Source organism: Haliaeetus albicilla, chromosome 10, assembly GCF_947461875.1.
Source record: "Haliaeetus albicilla chromosome 10, bHalAlb1.1, whole genome shotgun sequence".
NCBI classification, from domain to species: Eukaryota; Metazoa; Chordata; class Aves; order Accipitriformes; family Accipitridae; genus Haliaeetus; species Haliaeetus albicilla.
In genome coordinates this window covers 34,634,996-34,654,738 of record NC_091492.1, presented here as the reverse complement: position 1 = coordinate 34,654,738, position 19,743 = coordinate 34,634,996, and the positions used below count along the sequence as shown (strand labels likewise).

At 50.0% G+C, this 19,743-nt stretch overlaps 1 protein-coding gene across 2 annotated transcripts in view; it reads right to left on the bottom strand.

Annotated features, from left to right (window-relative positions):
- The window catches only part of MMP17 (matrix metallopeptidase 17), a 67,949-nt gene extending 57,905 nt beyond the window's left edge, over positions 1–10,044 (bottom strand). Inside the window, exon 1 of one of the 2 annotated variants that reach the window (XM_069794927.1) lies at positions 9,495–10,044. In XM_069794927.1, coding sequence (XP_069651028.1) covers positions 9,495–9,623 — 129 coding nt within the window. In that variant the 5' untranslated portion in view covers positions 9,624–10,044. Of the gene's footprint in view, positions 1–8,684; positions 8,975–9,494 lie in introns of those variants that run through there. The other variant, XM_069794928.1, reaches the window with a different exon arrangement.
- Between the last annotated feature and the right edge of the window lie 9,699 nt (positions 10,045–19,743).

Here is a 19,743-nt window from a genome sequence, read left to right as displayed (position 1 = left end):
TTCTGGGATATTTCCCCAGTTTCCACAAGAGGGCACCGGCACGACACCGACGGGGCCCGGCCGGCCCCTTGCCACCAGCCCAGAGGCCCGGGGATGGGCTCTCGCCCTGGGGTTTCGTCTGCAGAAGAAAAGCCGATGATGTCCATCTCCCAGGAGAGCTCCCTGCAAAGGCTGGGAGGGGGGACATCTCAGGTCTGGAGCCCTGGCTCACTAAGACATTTGCTATCGCAGAAAGAAACCCCTTTTGCTCCCAAAGGCGATCTTCTGGAATAGCTCTGCTAAAACCTGAGGGGCTGCGGGGAGGGGGACAGGCCTTCCCCGGTGGGTGCGGAGGGGCACCCACCGTCACCCATCTCCTCCAACCTCTGCGTCCCCGTGCACAGCCCTGGCAGGGAGCACGAACCCTCGGAGCTGCTCCTCTGGGGAAACGGCTTCATCCACAGGGTGCTGTCGGGCTCCTGGCAAACCCTGATGCAGGGAAAGATCCCAGTTGGAAAGAGATAGACCAGTAAAAGTAAACCCCCCAGTAACAGAAACTGGATGAGAAGAGCTGGCCCAGCTCAGCAGATGGGCTTTGCAGAGCAGATCCACGGCACACATGCCTACCCCAACGCCGGGGTCAGCCAGCGGACCTGTAAGTGTCCAGAAGGCAGAAGTCACTCCAGGGCATCACCTGGGAGAGCTGCAAACTGCCACCGGCACCTGCGCAGCAGCATTCGCGCTCATACCGCAACTGTGAGCAAATACACCAAGGGCTTCTTCCTCTACTACGCGACCCTCCACACTGCCACGAGGAACAAAGCAGCTTTAAGAGCCGAATGCTGCCAAGTGCTGATCCAGCAACCAGCTCTCCCATGGAGCCCCTTGAGCTGTACCTAACCCTGGTGAGCTGCAGTGATGGTCAAAGGAGGGGACCCCACCAAAGCCACCCAACTCCAGACTGGACTGGATACCCTTCACAAAGTGAAGCCTTTGAGTATTAAGAGACCTGGTGCTCAGAGCTCAGGTCACCTTTCAGTGAGCAATGCGGTTGCTTGGTCAACAACTACATCTCATGCCTCAGAGTCCGGCAGATTAGGCACTTGGTGCTCCGGGTTTTAGTTAGAGAAAGAGAATTTTAGTATCTTCTTTGGTGAGTTTTTTAACCCAGGTGAGCTTGCAGAAGACTACTCAAATCACTGTTGCCCCGTTCACCACCCATATGGGACCCTAAAGCGTGACAGCTGATTTCCTCTAGGTTATCTTGATCTTGCTGGACACTGAGTGAGTGCGTACCAAAGCACGAGGTGTATTAGGAATGCCAAAACAGCAACGGATTGTCTGACAGGACTGTCATTCTGTCATGAAATATGACATGCATCCAGCCCTGGAGGAAGAACTGGATTGCTGTACACTTTAGAGCCTGCTGAGGCCATGCAAGATTATTCCTTGGTTCAGAGTCTCATTGATCAGACCTAGAGGATACATTTCTGCAGCATAAACAAAATGTGGCAGAAGTCCCAAACCACCTACCTCCCTTTAGCTGCGTCTCTTTATAAAAAACATGTTGCCATTTCACAGGTGTGTCTATGAGGGATTTCCCTTTTGTGAACCCAATTTCCTCTAGCTTTTGAACAAAAATGCATCTCTGACATGAAGGATGCAAAGGTAGAGACAGCATGGCTCGGTACGGAGCAACGGGGAATTTGCCAAGCAGTAACAAAATGGAGAACAAACAAGAAAAATAAAAGCCAGTTTAATACAGAGAATTTATCAAAGGAGCAAAGATGCTTCTTGAGCAGCATCACCGACTGCGCTTCTGCTGGCAGACGTGCCAGAGGGACACTATGAGCACAAAGAAGGAACAGCAACGACAAAGTAAATACAAGTAACAAGGTGGGAACAAGCCTACGGGTGGGTGGGAGCTCCCTATGCTCCCCACCACCTGCCTTGTCAAAGGCACAGCCTCGACCAAGCACCACCTAGCACATAACTAATGTTGAGTGGATGTAATATCTCCGCAGGAGATCTCACATGGTGGGCTCAAGAAAAACAGGAGAGACCGCTTTGTTTTTTCTCTTGCTCAGTGATAAACAAGACCTGACATCCTTTCCCAAAGGCTGAATATATCAACTCCAGAGCTTACAGGTAATTAGACCTGGAGTTGTGGTGGGATTGTCTCTAGCAGTCATGGTACCATTTTGCTCCTTGTGCTTTCCTTGAGATTCTATAACCAAACTTCCCAGGAGCTACAGTAAGACAAAAGGAGCATTTTCTTGTGTTACACCCTTCAGCCAAGCAGACCTCCAAGTTTTTGGTAATTACATAGGCCTTTGAGAAGGCACTGCCTCCTGGGTGGCTGGGGAAGAGCCCAGCAGAGCCACCCAGCAGCTCAGGGCACTAGGAGTCACAGCTTCGACTTTGAGGGAAACATGAAAATCCATCTCCTAACACATACTTCAGCCACAATATCTGCAGTAGTACTTTGGCATGTGACAACTTCTTACAGGGAAAAGCAAATCTTCATGAAGTGTTGACTGATGCGTAGACAGTCAAAGCCTGAGAACAAGCAGTATAGCCTATAACTCACAGTATTTTGGAAAGTCTACAGCTGCCAATCAAGTGCACGCTTCCTCAGATGAGTGTTTCCAGGCTTTCCTCTCAAAAGTGATCTCATGGGAACCCCTTCCTCGCACACTGGTCTTTTCCATCTTTTTATCCCATCCAGGTCCCCTCCAGGGTTCAGTTGCTCACTTGGTCCCAGCACCACACTCAGATCTGCTTCTTCAACCTCAAAAAAGCCTCGAACAGCGAGATCCGCACAGTCTGGCAACAGCCCGTGCAGTTTCCTTTTGATGTCTTGGTAGTCTGCCATCTCCAGCAAGGGGCATTTGGTGGGAAGTGGAAAAATCCAGAGCTGGGTGCTTTGGGATGGGAGCCCTGGGGAAGATGTATGGGGGTTAAATGCCACCACCATGGTGTAGGACAGGCAACCTCCGCAAATGAAGATAAACCTGTGGATGAAGCAGTCCAGACCTCTTATCACCCACTTGTATTTTGGATGAGGGAACCTTTTGTCCTGCATCCTTAAAGAAGGACGTGTGTAGCGGGCCGTGTAGGACACACTTGAATTGCAGAGCAAACCCAGGACGTAACGGCAGCACCTGGGCTGTCGGGCTATCTTCAGCAGCTGGGAGCTGAACCACAGGAGATGCCAGTTGGGGTTTGTTAAATGACAAGACGATATAATCCAAACATGTCCATCACCTTCAAGCAAGGACCCTGTGACACAGGTAAAATTGCTTTTGTTCACCCAAAAGATCAATATTGTCAGGATGAAATAATATGTCAGCTGGTGTGAAGAACGCCGCCTGACCACTGACAGTCAACAGGCAGAAACTCCCTCTTAAAAAAAATAAAAAATAAAAAAAATCCTGAATATACTGCCACTTTCCAAATCACCGTATTCGGACCGTTCTCACTAGGAGCTATAGATCATCTCCAGATTTCTTGGAAGAATGATTTTCTGTGCACATGGTTTATTCTGATGCAGGAAATTCCTCAGATTTAATCGGTTTTTTTCCTATTAAATCATCATGGCTAATCAAACTGCCAGAGTTTCATCTGAAGACCACACTCCTCGGTGAATGTCAGCATTTACTCCATGTCAGTCACAGCAGGACTTTCCTCTGAACAAATCCATTGTCAAAGGCAGTTTCTCATTACACTCATCTAAAACTCTCCGGTCCTTCAGCAGCTTCTTCCCCTCGCCCCCACACGTCTGCTTTGTTTTGCACTGGATTTAACTTTGCATATGTGGTTTGGTGTGGATTTTTTTAATATAACATCAAATCTCTTAATTCTCTGACCCAGAAATCAGAGAAAATCCTCATAAAAATCTGGGACAAAGGAAGACGCAGCTGTACACGCACAGCAGCAAGAGCTTCCAAAACTCCCAAATCTACCCATTTAAAGTGATTTTGATTAAAGAAAGCATTTTGAGAACTGTTGCTGTCAGATCTTGGGTTATTTTGAAAGCAAATGCTTGGCTTTCAAGTGCAGCTCTACTCTGAACAAGAGACTTTAAAGAGCGATGACGTGGTGGCCCAGGTTTACCATCAGCTGGCGATTCGCTCCCGAGATACAAGGGCTTTTCCCTCCCACGTTGTTGTCTCCACGAGGCCAGCTAGGACGCGAGACCCACGCAGGGTACACGCCTGCTCCCACAGCATCCAGAAATAAAGGTTCCCTCAGCCGCAGCGTGACCTTTCCCAGAGCCGCACAGCCCATTGCTGCAGCACTTTCGCCAATGAGTAAATAATGAGAAATTAGTACGCGGCCCCGGCGATGAGTCAGAGCAAGCTGCCGCCGGCACTAACGAACCCGCAGGGACAAAACAGGGTGTCAGAGACATCCAAGCCCCCCGGTTTCACGACGACATCACCCATGTCAGCCCCATGTCCTCGGCGGGACCGATGCATGTGGTCCCACCGGTGGGTCACACCCGGACACCAAACCAGGATAACCCCGTCCGATGCCAGGCAGGGGACGGGAACGCCCTGCCTTTCGCGTTGCCTCTTTGCCAGTTTAATTTAACGAGGGAGAATAACGAAACATGGCAGGTTGAGTCAGGTGGGCGCACGCAGGCAGCGACCTCCCTCTTGAGAGCCCCAGGAGTTTTTAGGGGCAAAAGGAGGGTACAGAGGTAGAAGGGGGGGGTCCTGCCAGCCAGGAGCTTCTTCCACCCCCCAACGCTTTGCTGCAGTGCCCAAGGATGAAGAGCGAGGCCAAGGTGGGAGCTCACCCGCCCTTCCAAGCATGGGCAAGTGCCCAGTGGCAGCAGGGTCTCACCCGCCAGCTCTGAACCCTTCCTGAAGGCAGTCTCATTAAAGCGGGTAATTTAGCTTAACTACCCTGGGTAATTCACACGGCCGGGCCCACAACAGCAGCCAAGCAGGAGGAAATTGCAGTACTGTATCTGGAGGTCTGGGGTGCTTAAATCTGAAAGGCAAGTAGCAGTTCAAACCAGCCAGGGCTTTAATACCAGATTAAATGCTTTCACAGGAGCCTGTCTATTTGAAAGCTTCCAGCCAGCCTTTTGTCAAGCCAATTTAGTTTACATTGTACTTTGGCTTCAAAAGGTACCTTAAAATGTAACCAGCACCATTTTTTTTAATTTTTTTTTTTTTTAACGTGGTAGCTTAACTTTCTTGGAGAAAATTCATAGAGCTGGGATGGCCACTGCTCCATACGGGAAGGGAATGAAGTGCTTTAATGGCAGAGGGGGCGAGCAAAGCTCCTCTCTCCAATGCTGTTGGCCTGAATGCGTTATTGTTTAGGGAATCTATTGAGCATTTTGTCCTGAAAGACTTGCCATTTTAGAAGGCTGAATGAAGCTCCAACTGGGATTATCAATTTTTAATTTCCCCATTAGCAGAAACAGAAGGTTACGAGTCTGGTAGTTTCTGCTGATAGAGGGAACGGCCTATTTCCATACAAGGCTTTTACTTTAAGCGGGCTAATTATGCCAAGCCTTGAACCAGGAGGTAAACCATGTCTCAGGGACACCGTACCTGACCCCAGGTGCTTAAATGCAGCAATTTAGGAGGGTTCCTGGCTTATCCCGGGGCAGGTGGGAGCGGGAGGGCGGCTGGACCGGGATGTGCAGCTGCACGTGGGCATCTGGCAGCGACAGCAGCGGGATGCTCCTGCCCTCCCGCAGGCAGGAAAAGCACCCCCGAAACACCAAGAAGGAGCCCGTTCCCCAGGCCTGGGCAGGCTTCTGCTTCGAAATTCAGCACCTGGGAGATGCGGGGCACAGACTTGTAGGGAATTGCTGCTCCTCCTGCCCCTCCGCTCCCTGATGTGGGGACACAGAGGAACCTCTGTCTGATCCCCGGCCCACCGCAGCCAGCTGGGGGGGGGGCACAGCGTCACAGGGCTCTGTGCCACCCCGGCTCTCCCCACAAGTGCATCCTTGTCATTCAAATGAGAAGCTGCCACAAAGGCGAGGGCCCTGCCCCGAACAAAGAGCCGCTTGGGACGGAGGCAGAGGGGGATGCGGGTCCGGGTCCGTGGTCTCCACCGATGAATGCAAATGCCTCCATCCCCAGAGAGCAACTTCTCTGGGAACAACACAGACGGGCTTTGTGAGCGGGAGGCCGAGAGAGGCATCGAGAGAGGCGTCGCTCATACGCAAGCCCCCAGGAATGCCCAGCAAGCCCCAGCTGAAGAAACGCCTGGGGGGCATGCACAGACCTTCCCCGTCACCCCTGGCCACAGTCAAGAAAAAGCAGCTCACGGCCTTTTTTTTGCACCCGCGCCCTTGCAACCAAAGTAAAACTTTCCTGGCACTCCTGCATCCCTTGGCCACCGACGCCAGAGCCCACGTCCGCAAGGGATGATCCCGGCGATGCCGCCACCCCCCCCCCACTGCCAACTCCCATCCTGCAACCTCAGTTCCAGGGCAAAGCATCTCCTTCGGGGCCAAACTCGCTCAGCCTTGGGCATCAGCCCATCCCCAAGCCACAGATTTTGCCTGGCACCCAGCGTCCCACCGCACAGCTGCCGTACCCGCAGCGGGCCGTAACGCAGCCCAGCGGGCAGGACCTGCCTGCTTTGTTAAGCTCCTTCACAAACCAGCAGGTCTCCAGGTCAACACCTGCGGCGTACAGACTCCACCGCGCCAGCTCTTCTGAAAAATAAAACTTGAAGGTAGACCTCCCTTCAGACCTGGTTCGAAGCCCAGCAAAGTGAGAGCTCTTATTACTCGGTTACTACTAACGTATATAAAGTTTTTGCTGCTCGCACCCCTGAGACGCTCAAGCCCAACAGCCATAAAAAGATGCAATTTGTGAACGCTGGGCACTGCGGTGAGGAGGGGTTGGGGGGTTTACTGTAAAGGCAGCAGTGCAAAATGCAAAGTAGTAAATCTCAAAAGCGACGTACTAAAATTCAAGGGAAACACTCAAGTCAAGCTCCGTTCCATCTGCTATTTTATGCTTTCTTTGTTAGAGCAGCTAATGGAGAACAATAAAAACATTAATAATCAAGCTAGATTTATAAACTGGGCAGGATATTCCACTAGTAATGAAATCTGGAGAATCATTCAATATTATATTGCTTTGGGCAGCACTCTAACAAGAACTGCCTTTGAATTATAGCCCTCTTTCGTTTTGCTGAACTTTAATTTGGCGCAGCATCACTGTTTCATTTAAAACAAACCCATAGCAGGACTGGAGCAGAGGATGCAGTTTGGAGGCACAGTGCTGCTCGATGCTGAAGGCCTGTCGGCTGCAAGGGGGTACTATTTGGGATGTAAAAGCTCTGTTGACATTGCACTCTATTTACTGCAAAGAATTGCTGGATATAATTTTCAAAGGTTAGTGGAGCTTTCTATTGCCATGGTTTCATGCTTCCTAGTTTTCAAATATTTCATTGAAATGCATCACAGATCTTTAATTTCTTAGTTGCTTCATAAAAGTGGATGTCAAATAATTCTTAAAGCTCTGATTTCCCACACAGTGCTATTTCCCTCACAAACACCTCTGAAAATACCTGGCATTTTCTGCTCTCTGCTGCTCATTAGAGGGCATAAGCACAGACCTGCTTTACAGTCAACCCCTTCGTAATCCCACCAGCGCCGTCTGGAGCCAGAGAGATGTGTTTGCCCCAGCAAGCACACCCAGTGGAGGGGAGAAATCACCTGGACACCCATCTGACATCCTCTACTCTATACTTCCCAGCATAAATAGAGCTTGGTCTTAACGTAGGGCTCTCTAATCTCTTTCTCGTGCAGTTCACTTCTGCACCGTTATCACCATTCCTGGCACCTTTTGCTTTGCGAGAGACTGCCACAGCTCTTCAGCATGGTTTTGAGCTACTGCTCAAATCCAGTCCAGGACAAAAAAAAGGTACCTTAATGCCTGAAAGTTGTCAGCGATAACTAATAAGCCCCCTCGAGTATTAACATTTAACCTGTAAAAGCTGAGTGCAGCATGTACGGTAGCAAGGGTAAAAGCAGGTCAAAGATGAAGTTTGAGTCAAATTGATTGGGGCAGAATACACCAAGTCGCATGCTGTTTGCATGAAATATTAATTCCAGCTTTAACATTTGGTTATAGAGGAATGCAAATGCACCATAATGCTGCAGATGTACCTTATTTTCCCCACATTTTCTATTCTGCTAGGAACCAACGGGGAACGATACGCTTTGTCCTTCCCGGCAGGTGTTTGAGCAGGAGCCTGCGAGCCAGAGCACGCGCTTGGCGGCCGAGCCTTGGCGGCGGAGGCAGCGTCCTGGCGCACTGCTCCGTGCGAGCCCCGCTCGTTAGATAACCCTGCCGTGCTGCAAATCCTCCCTCCCTCCTTCGCAGCAGCGCACAGGCAGCGTTTTCAAATTTGCTGAATTTCAGGGAATTTCTCCAAACTGGCGGGTCCAGCCCCAGGACTGCTCGCCCACGCCCAGCCACAGCCAGCTTTCCGACACCCGGGGTCTGACGTAGTCGTGGGGCTTCTCTGAGCTACGGCTGGTATAGGCTACAAGAAACTTTTCCTCCTCCAGGAGAAAAGCCTCCATCTCTCCCCTCTCAGAGGGGATGGCGTGAAGCTTTACAGACCCGCTGGCACCGTGACCTGGCAGGGACGCGACCTAAGCCCTCGCTGCCTGCTAAAACCCGTCACCTCCCTGCAAACCGAGCGGGCACCTGCGAGCGGAGAAGCAGGACCACGAGGATGCCCACGCTGTGCAGACCACCGCAATGAAGTCAACCCTCTACCCGCCGCCGGCGCAGAGCAGCCCCTAACGCATCCCCGAGCGTGACCCAGTCCTCCGGGATCGCTCTTACTCCAAATGTGCCATTTTAGCCGGCTCGCTGGCCGGAGTTCTCATGCCTCTGCTGCAGACAGAGAGCCCTTGAGAGAGGCCAGCCCTTTCTCAGCGCCTGAGAAACCACCATCCTTGTGGGAACGCTGGTGGGGCCATCACCCCGCGGATGCTGGGCTGGGGGAAAGTAGGACCATAGCACCGGGGTGCGGGGGGACACAGAGTGCTGGGGGGGCATGCAGTGGTTGCAAGGGGATGCACTGTACACCTGGTGTAAGGCAGGGGGGACGTTGGCTTCAAAAGGGCTCCGTGCGGTGGGTATGGGGTGGGGGGCACTGGGTGCAGGGGTGGGGGTGAACTGGACCCTTCCGTGGCTCCGGGTGCAAGGAGAGGCACCTCTTAGGGAGCGCTGGGGGGGATGGAGTGGGCACCGGGTGTAAAGGGGCACCGAGCAGCGGGTACAAGCTGGAGAGCACTGGCTGCAAAGATTGGGGGGGGGGGCACCGAGCAGCGGGGCGCTCCGGGGAGCGTTTCCAGCCGCCGGAGCTCGCCCAGCGACGCGGGGACCGGCGATGCCCGGAGGTGGAGGGGGTGTCGGGCGGGACGGACACCCGGAGAGGTGGGTGCCGGGTGGGGTGGGAGCGGAGAGGACCCGGGGGGGGGGGGTGGGGGGGTGTCGCGGATAACTCACAACTCCCCGGGTGATGTCGTCCGCCGCGGGGGTCGGCGCCGCGGGCGCTTCTTGCCACGCCAGCCACAGGGCGACCACGAGGAGCATCTCCCGGCGGCGGGCGCGGTGCCGGGCGGCGGGGCTCAGCATCCCCCCGAGCCCCGCACCTCCCGCCGCCCGCCCCGGCAGGGCCCGGCCCCGGCCCCGCTCTGGGCTCCGCCGGGCCGCCGGGCTCCGCGCCGCATCCGCGCTCCCGCCCCGGGCTGCGGGCGCTGCCGGGGAGGGAGGGAGGGAGGGAGGGAAGGAAGGAAAGAGGGAGGGTGGGAGAGACGCGGGGGCGGGGGGGGGGGGGATGCTCCTCGCCGCTCCGCGCTGCCGGCGAGGCTCCGCCGCCCGGCGGCTGCGGGTGCGCGGTCACATCGCCCGGCTCCCGCAGCCCGCGGAGAGAGAAAGTTGCTTCAGGCGCCGCCGCGGAGCGGAGCTCGGCTGGTGCTGCTGCTGCTACCGGGGCCGCCGGCGCTTCGCTGCTCCTGCCATGCACCCCTCTGCGCCCGGCCGGCGGAGCGCCCCGGTCAGCGGAGGAGGAGGAGGAGGAGGAGGAAGGGATGCTAATGAGGGAGGCGGTGTCCCGGCTCCGGCGGGGAGGGGAGGAGAGTTGGGGGGGCCGGCAGAGCGCGGTCTGGCCGCGGGGCTGCGCAGCGCCGAGCACCGGCACCGCTCCCCGCCGCGGCTGGCAGGGGAGGGAGGGCTCAGTCCCTGGGGGCAGGTTGAGGCCCCGCTCAGCTTTGGATCTGCCTCCGGCTGAAATGCCCCAGCGTTCCGCCACGCCTCTTTCTGAGCATCAAAATGTATTGAAGCACCTGCCTCATCCTCCGAGGCTTTTAAGGTGCCGTGGAAAAGGCTGGGCGGTTGGCGCGTCTCCGACTGACAGCCAGCTTCAGCAAGACAAATGTCTGGCTTGTCCCCATAAACAGCATAATGGGATCCTACGGCCTCTGCAGCGTGTCCTCCCATGAGAGCTGTGAATCTGCCACATGCTCCGACAGGCCAGATGGCAGGGGACATCCTGACATCTCCAGCTCCTGCCAGTTCAGGATGAAAATGTACTTCATACTTCACATCCGTGTTCCCCACTTCTTATTAGCACATTAATATACTCAACAGCTTTGGAAACGATCTTTAAAGTTGTTTTAAAACAGAAACTGTAAATGCACTCTTAGAAAAAAAAGATAAATAAGAAATGGAAATAATGAAGAATTGGCAGAGGTGAAAAATTGTTTCTAGATGCTGCTGGGGCAAAATTGTAATGGACATTGATATGACACCTTCTGCACAAATAGATTAATTCAGCAATGAACCGTAGCTGCTTCTGGAGCTATTTAATATCAGGCAGGACTAGAGCAAAGCAGTGGAGGAGAAAAGAAGAAATTAGTGTCCAGAAGAAACTGGTTAAAGAGAATTGACAGGGAGACCTCGCTTCCAGAACACGGGCGAGTTTGCGCTACCCTGTGAGCTGGGCTGAAATTACTGCTCCAACACCAGCAAAATCAGAGGGAAAACCCTGGATTACAGGGCTCAGAGCCTCACCAACTAGAGCTACCTCTTGTAGCTCAAGAGCTGTTATCTTGAGAGCTTTGCTCCTCTCTACAGCAAAGTTCAGTTTCTTAAAAAGCCCAGCAAAGCCTGGCCTCTGGTACCGCAGGTGCAGGAAGGGGAGTTCCAAAGGGCAGGAGCTCCCCATGCCCCCGGGGCCGAGCGATAGGGCCGGCAGCTCCCACTCACCATTTAATTTCACTTCGGAAAGATGTCCACAGCCACCTTGCCGCAAAGCCCCCGTCTCCCAGGGGGTGGTTCCCCCTCTCTGTACGTCCCTCTCGCCTTTGCAGGACTCGCTCCTCCTTTGTGCATCTCCTGCTGCCCCCGCCTCATCCCATCCATCCCGCAGCTGCTGCTGCTCTCGGGAGAGAACTCTTTCTCGCTTCCCATAACTGTCACACCAGCCCCAATGAGACAAAGATTATTAATTGCTCTATTCCAGAATCCGCTGCTCTGAGCAGAAAGCAGCGGCCACCCAACACCCCTCAACCTTTCCCGGGTTTTCCAGCAGAGAAGCGTTATCCCGGGCAGTCAGGCCAGCCTGACATTGCTTAGCAACATCACACATAGTAATTTCCTGCTAAGCAGCTCCAGAATCTCTTATTAGGGATCATTTCTCTTGGCAGTTGGCATGACTGTGGGCAGATCAAAGTGGTCCTCGGGAGGGAGGCAGAGGCAGCACCGCCACACAAGGCTGGGAGGAACGCGCAGCAGCGACTCAAAATCCTGGAGTTTAGGACAAGCCTACAGCCCTCAGGGTCAGCAGCTTCTGCGGTGACAGCCCTGACAGGGTGAAAACTGCCAGCACGAGTTCACTAACCTCAGTAAAGGACATGAAATGTGTTTAGGGTTATCACTGACAAATACTTCAGCATCTGGAAATGCTTTCTAGGGGTTTCAGGCTCTTTTATGACTGCTCAGCACAAAAAAGCCTCTCTCCCTCTACGTGGCACAGTTTGCACGCTAGGCTGGTCCCTGTGCTGGGCAGCCTGCAGCTCCAGGGCTTCGTCCTACACCATATCCACCGTGCCACCTCTCCTGCACTGGCCACATCGTCCTGTAGCAGCAAGGTTACCCCAGCTACCTTCCTCGTGTTTCTGGAAGACGTTGCACGCTTCACCCTCACCTTTAATCCCGTTTTGCAGATGAGGGCAACAAAGGATAAAGGTTCATCATGGGCAGCCCGTTAGCTGTTGGACCAAAGATAAAGTCTAAGCCCACTCCAGCTGGAAGAGTTTTGCTCTTAACTTCAAGGGGTCAAGATTTTAGGGCACATGCTACCATTTTATCTTCACCTCCTAGGTCATCCTCTCACAGCAGCACATCAGGGACAAAATTTTCACGGTTTCCATCAGACCAGGTGTTTTAAGCAGATTGACAGCAGGGCAAATGGAAGATGCTGCTCCATGTCAAATGTACTTTAATCCTTTTAGATTCTTTCCTGTGGCATGAAATGTAAGAGCATACCCATTTTTACCAAATGTAGAATATACTAAAACTTGCCTGTCGCAAGAGAATACTTTTCCCACAGCCATTTGTCACGTACATGTATTATATAGAGGCAGAGGCTATAATTGCAGAGTTTTGGGTGTTTGTAGAACATTTCACTGCAGCAGGCTTGACCCAAGCTGCCAGCTCCATCCTCCCACTGAGGAGCACCATGCAGAAGCCCAGCTTCCCACCAGCTCTCCTTTGCACAGCCTCCTGTCTCCAGCATACCAGGCAGGAGTTCACCCCAATTGGGATAGATCAGAGTTTGGTGGAGCAGATAGTCAGATAGCCCCAAGCAATTTAAAAAAAAAAAAAAAAAAAAAAAAAAAAAAAAAAGAAGGGTCTGGTATCATCTATTCCTGGTAACAACCACTGTTAGGGAGGACTGTAACGTTAGGGTAGCTACAGCTATTATAACGAGAGCGAGGACTCACAAGCAGCACTGCCCAAATCGAGATTTTGAACCTCCTTTAGCACCAGTTGCTCTGTGGCAGATGGGAACCGGTCCCCAGGAGATGAGATTTTAACACTGAGCTCAGTTAGCAAGGGCTAGATGGACTCCCTGCTTTCTTGGAAGCGGGGTTGCTCGCCTGCACAGGGGGATTTTTAGTTCCTGGGTGGTCAGGACAGTTCTGTCTGCAACTTTAAATGCCCAAGTGCTGCCCTAGCCCCCTCTACATGCAGCAAAAGGAGAGGTGTGCATGGGGGCGAGGAGGGCACCCATTGCTCTCCCCTGCTGACACAGGGCCCTGAGCAATCAGCTTCAGGGGGCAACGTTTCAGCTAGTGGAAGTTCGGTGGGATGGGCAGCATCCTTGGTCCTGCTCAGTGAAGCGCCCCAGCTCACAGCTCAGGATTCTTACTTGCATCCCAACCGCTTTGGCATGGGCTAGGGTCCAGGGCTGTGATCCGCGCACCTTCCTCCAACTGGGACTGGAGCAGAGCCACGTGCAGGGGAGGAGTTGAACAGTTCTGCAGATCTGGCTGAGATTTTCAAAGAAAACAAACCAACCCCACAGCGTTTTTAGGTGGCTAAATCCCACTGAATTTTCCAGCCTCTGACTCCTGCAGTTGTCAATACCTGCTCTGTTTCACCATCTGCCCAGGTGTTGGTTATTAGCATCTATGTTGTGACAGCACCTCAGAGCCAGTCTTGCACCGCAAGAACCTACGATGTGAAAAATGATATACACTGGATGAGCAGAGGCTTTGTCCATACCCTAAAGCTATTCGAAGTAATTCCCAACTTATTTATAAACATTTTTAGCAAGCACTTATAAGAGACAAGATGGCAGGTTTCTATCTGTTAATCAAAAGCTGTCATAAATTACAATACCAAAAAAGTCTACAACCATGCCATGTACAAACAGCAGGGAGAGATTCTTTAGTAGTTTAAATTTATTGCATGAGATTTCCTCCTCCAACAAAACACTGCTTGATCATCAAGGCCCAGAGAAATATCAGAGAAGATCTAAACCCTCGGATTGTTGTAGAGTATGTATTCAACTTTAAGCGTATGAGTGATCATGCTGACATCACTCTAACCAAATGAATGTAATAAAAGCACATCTCTTCCTGGGCAGGTGGAAGCTATGCACAATATAACGAGGCAGATCATATGGCTGCCATCAGCTCCTTACAGCTGCAAGAGCAGAGTTAGGCAATATGAAGAACCTAGTTAGAACAAACTGAACTGCGAATATTTTTTCTCTCTTTCCCTTTCAGTCAGTAAAAAGCCACCTCAACGGCACAGGTTTAACTCCACACTCGTGTCGTAAGAACAGTACGGGGGTAGATGGAGTTTTCATGCCATTCATTACACAGGAGACTTACTAAATAGAATTTAAGGAAGGAACAGCGTGATGATTTTAATTCTGTTAAGTGTAGCTTCCAAAATGCATTCTTTATGCTTCATTTGTTGCAAATGAATGACTCAGTTAAAACAGCATTTCAACACATTTTAGCCAAAATATTTGCTTTACACCACAACAAAATACAGATAACTGCAATCATCTGTAAGTAAGAACAAGAAAACTGACAGAAACAGCAGATGTGTTTATTGTGATACCTATAGTCTTTTTTAGCACAAAACTTTTATGCAAAACAAGAAATGCTAGCAAAGCTGATTTGCAAGTTCACATTTCCCTGATCTGCCTGTTATTGTCAGTGTTTGGAAAAAAACTGTAAACAAGTACACTATATTTGTTTTCTTTCCACATACATTCCAACCAAAATGCATGTACTTAAAATATTTTCAACTTTGTGCACCAAGATGGTGAGCGTGAGTCTAAAATCTCATTATCTTCTAACTATATATGCTACGTGCAAGATGAAAATGTTTCCTCTCGCCGTCTTTAGTATAATTAGCATGTATGACAACATTCAGACGATTTAATTTCCCAATTACACAGCTATACTGAAAATATCCTTCACATTAAATATGCAGCAACTCTTATCAGTAGATACTCTACAACTTCTTCTGCCCTGTTACATCACTGCAGATGCTCATGTTTCAGCAAGTTGAGAAAGAATAATTTTCTGCCCTATCAACTAAGGAGACAGAAATTGCAGTGCCACAGCAGAGAGGGGGCCTGGGCCGATGCGGTGCCCCCTCTCCGGGAGCAGCCACTTCGATGGCACACGTGGCATTCCCAAGGGGCAGCCACATAGCACGGGCTTCTTGCTGAGCCCAAGTGGTGAATCAGTTTATGCTGTGAAGTGTGAGAATGAGGACATTTGTAATATTATCCTGCTGTTCTCCTGGAAGCTTTGGTAGCCATGGGAAAATCAGTTACTGGAATCTAATTTGCTCTCTTGTAATTAATATCACCCAGAAGCTCCTTATTTGCTTGCCTACATTTAGGACTGTTGGTGACCAATGATAATAAAAAAAAGATCAATTATTCTTCTGAGACCAATAGTAGACACCTAGTTGTTTAAATGTTAAGTATCACTCATGGCAATTTTAGAAATTTTTCTTTTCTATGAGTAAAAATGAAGTGGAACAGGGCATTTACAGATAGCTTGGGAGTATACAGCTTTTTTTTGCTTCCTTGTTCTCTGATTGAAAAACCAACCTGCTGACATTTCTTCAGTACCTCGTATGAAAGGACGGAAGCCAAAGTTAGGAGTGGGGGAAACCAGTATTTTCCTGCAGGGCAGGGCTCCGGAGCAGAGGGATGCTGCAGAGGTCTTTGCAGTGCTCTTGGCCACAGGAGTCTTGTTCTCTGCATAACCACACACGAAGGATCTCCAGCATCTCACGGACATCCATCGGCCAGCTCCAGCTCCACAGGCCAAGGCAGCACCAGCCATCTCCCCTCAGAGTCATCCCACTTGAGCCCACTAACAACACAGCTTAGACCTAACTCACTCTAAGGTCTAAATCTTGCAGATTTCTCCCACATACCGCCCGAAAAACGCAGCTTTCCCTGGCTTCCCACTCAGCTGCAGGTCTCCCCAGCTTGCTTCTCCTCTGCTGTAAAGCCCTTTTATCTCTCGCTGCCAATCACGCTCCTACAGGTACCTGTATCAAATGCTGTTTCAGAGGTCTTTTTCCAAGCCTATCGCTTTGACCATCTCTCTGTGCTCCTCTCCGAGCAGCTCTTTGCTGAATTCTGTATATCAGATCAAACAAACGGCTTGTCTTTATTTCAAAGGCTTGCACAGACAACCCTGCTTTGTCTTTTATTACTCATTTAGGACCAAGAAATCTGCTCTCTCTTCCAGCTGGCTGTGAAACCAGCCTGTCTCTTCCTTCGCTAGGCTCTCAGACAATCATGCTCACACTTTTGTCCATGCTGTCCCTACTGCCTGGGGATTTTTCCTTCTAAGCAAAGCCAAGTCAGCTATGCTACCCTCCCTTTGCCTATGCATGTACCCTATAAGATCAGGACCTGCTCCCCCCCCCGTATTTTTTCCAATACAACTATGCTCCAAGAAGACGAGCAGGATTTATTTTGTAGTTTCCTTAATCTCCCTTGCTTGCAGGCATGCCTTGTTTTTTGTCTTCTCCTGAGTAAGAGAGCTGGTTTTTTTCAGGTTTGTGAGGGCCCTAACATGAGGTCATCTTAATCTACTGCTGGAATCCCTTGGCACTGTAGTGACATCACTGGTGGCTACAACATTTAATAAGTCCGCTCACAGCCACATTGCCACCAAGCAGATGCAAGCACACACCACTTCACACAACACCGGCCACTTCTGCCTCCCCGCTGCATCGTATACTTCTCACAGAACTGTGTTTAACACCCATGAATTATAAAACAGTACAAAAGAGGCACATGTTCTCCAGGCTTAGCTTTGCTGCAAGCTTCCCCAATACAGCAAAGCCTTAATCAAGATCTTGCAATAACGAGACAAGAAGTAGACTGCCACGTAAAGCAAACTAAAATACAATTGTCTCTTCACTAGCAGCATTCCCATCCTTGTTCCCATTGCCTTTTAACAACATCAACATCCTTCTATGCACTGTCTTGTTTAAGCAATGAAGACAAGTCCAGAGGTTAATTAACAAGTAGAACATAGTCACTTTACTCAAAAAAAAAAAAAGCCCAACAAAAAAACAAAAAGCAGAAAAAATATTAAAAGCTACAAACCAGCATTTGATGGAGCTTTCCAGTGGAAAACAGTACTTATTTTAACATTCTTTAAACACAACAGACTGTCCTTTGGCTTAGGAAAGCCATGAAACCTTTGACCTGCTTTTATAATGCTTTAATAAGCGTTTGTGCTTTCTGTCAGTCAGGAAGACAACAAATTGTGTGGCATACTTCAAAAGCCAGTAATCCGTTATACGTACGCATAGACCGTACCCTACAGAGGCAGATAGGCTGCTAATCAATGTCGTATGTTGAAAGAAGATATATGGCTTGATTTATAGATATGTAAACATATAGATATATGGCTGAGATGTTCTGCCGTTACTAAAGTGCCTTTCTAGAGACCTGGCCCAGACATTTGGGGCATTTTGCTGGCAAGGTCAGTAAAGCTTCTAATGCAATGCTTTCCATCATGGAGTCATGGGTGATGAGTTAACAGGCCTCAGCTACATGCTGTGCTAGAGTACCCCCCACCTGCAAAGAGCACATGCTGCATCGGGGATGCTTGCCCTGATCTCAGGTCCTTGCTCTGCTCTCTACACTGTTCACCTTCTGGGTTTACCCCCAAATTCTTCCTCTGCCCAACTCCTCCTTATGTACACCCTGCCGGCTCCTCAAAGTCCCTAATAAATGGGGCTTGACTGCAGTGCTATTCCCTGCTCCCCACCGAGTTCAGTTTTCTCTTCTTGGCCCTGGTTGTTCCTCTTGGAGGGCAACAGTTATTTAAGGTGCTGAGAGTCCTGGGTTTGAACTCTGGATAAATCCTGGTGTCCTTCACCTTCTAGTTCTGGGAATCTCACTTCTAGAGAGACAGGGATTACTTGGTGTTCAACAGACAGCAACAAAAAAGCATTCAGATGTTTTATGGGAAAGGACTTAAGACTGATCATACCCATCTTTTCAAGGGAAAATGTTACCAGAAAAGAAGAGGGAGGAAAGAAACTGTTCGTGAGGATGGGACAAGCAGAAAAGGCATTAAAACAGAAGGTGTGAGATAGACATTATGGAAAGCTGTAAGAATAGTGAAGTATTCAACCCCATTGCCTGGGAAGGCTGTGGGATCCCTACCACCAGACCAAGAGGCTCTCAGGACCAGCTCAGGCATGGCTGGCCACCTTGGTGCAAAAGGATGGAGAACAGTCTCCTGACGCTCTTCCTAGTCTTGTTTTATATTTTATTTCTTCTGCTCCTCATCTGACCTGCATCTTCCTCCCTCTAAGATCTTCATGAGGTTCAAGAGCTGAGGAAAATCAGCTATTAGCCTAAGGCTGTTGTTGCATTCATACAGATGCAGTCCCAGATGCTTACCCTATATAATGGTATTTAGGAGCCTGAATTTTCAAATTCAACTTTTTCTTCAGTAAGCAAAGAACCTTTAAGATGTGTTTGAGCCACATGTTAGGATTCAGAGCTGAACACTTACCAAATTGCATGTCCAGAAGTTTTCCCTGGCCCAGTTGGTTACAAAGCCCAGCTGGCAACCATGGAACCCATTTTGAAATGTCAGCAAAACCCAAGGATATTTTGGAGCCAGTGTTGCAAATTCAGGGCTTTTTCTTGCTATAAACAATTAATCTCTTGGAAGTACATTGCCCACAAAGCTAACGTGTCCCTTAGCAGAGCTAAGCACAACCTAAGGACAGCTGCCAGTGCTGCTCAGCTTTCCTGTTAATGCCCTAATGGGAAAACACTGTGTCTCTCAAGCAAAGCTATTCCAGTGCATCAAATCCAGACCAATCAATACTTGCAAGGCTTCTTTCTCCACAGCCTCCTCTAGACCTTCTCAGCAGACTTAGAACCAAAGGAAAGTTTAACCCACTTGATCAGTCCTCCCTGCCTGAAGCCTGCAGGGAGAGCATCAGTTAAAGAAGGCAAATGTTTACCATGAAACTTGTTCTTGGTGGCAAAACTCGTATTTTGCCTTTGTGGTGATTCTCACCGATGGTAGTTTCCATCAAGGTTAAAAGTAAGTGGCTTCTGTTGGAAGAGGAAGGCTTCACTACTGGAAACACAAGGCAAAGACCCAAGAGGAACATCCTTCTCTTGCTCTACTCTCCTGTGGATTGATGAAGGGTGAAGAACGAAAGCCCCATTCAGACTGGAAGGATTATGCCTCTTTATGTCAGAGGCATGTGAAATAAACAGTAGCCTAGTTTGTGGAGCAGCTTTGAGAATTTAATTATTTCTCAGGATTCGACTTTAATGACTCCTTTCTACTTTCTACTCCCTGGATCCTAAGCAGCTAGTTATGTCACATTGCTTTAGAAGCTGAAGCTGCAGCAGACAGAACAGCATCAGACCTGGGAAAAAAAAAAAAAAAAAAAAAAAAAAAAGGAAAAAACCCTGAACAGTTTTCCTTTACCAAGAACAAACGTATGCAGTAGCACAGTGCTTTGGAAATAAATTGCTCATGAACCTTCTGGCTTGAAGCTACCAGTAAATCTTCCTGTTTGCAATGATGCCCAGGTATATATGGCAAAAAATCTCACTGCTCTATTAAAGGTCTTACTGAAAAGTCTCCCTGCTTTACAGAAAAGCTCTTATTTACCCCTTGTGTCCTCAGAATAACAGATTACAACAGCT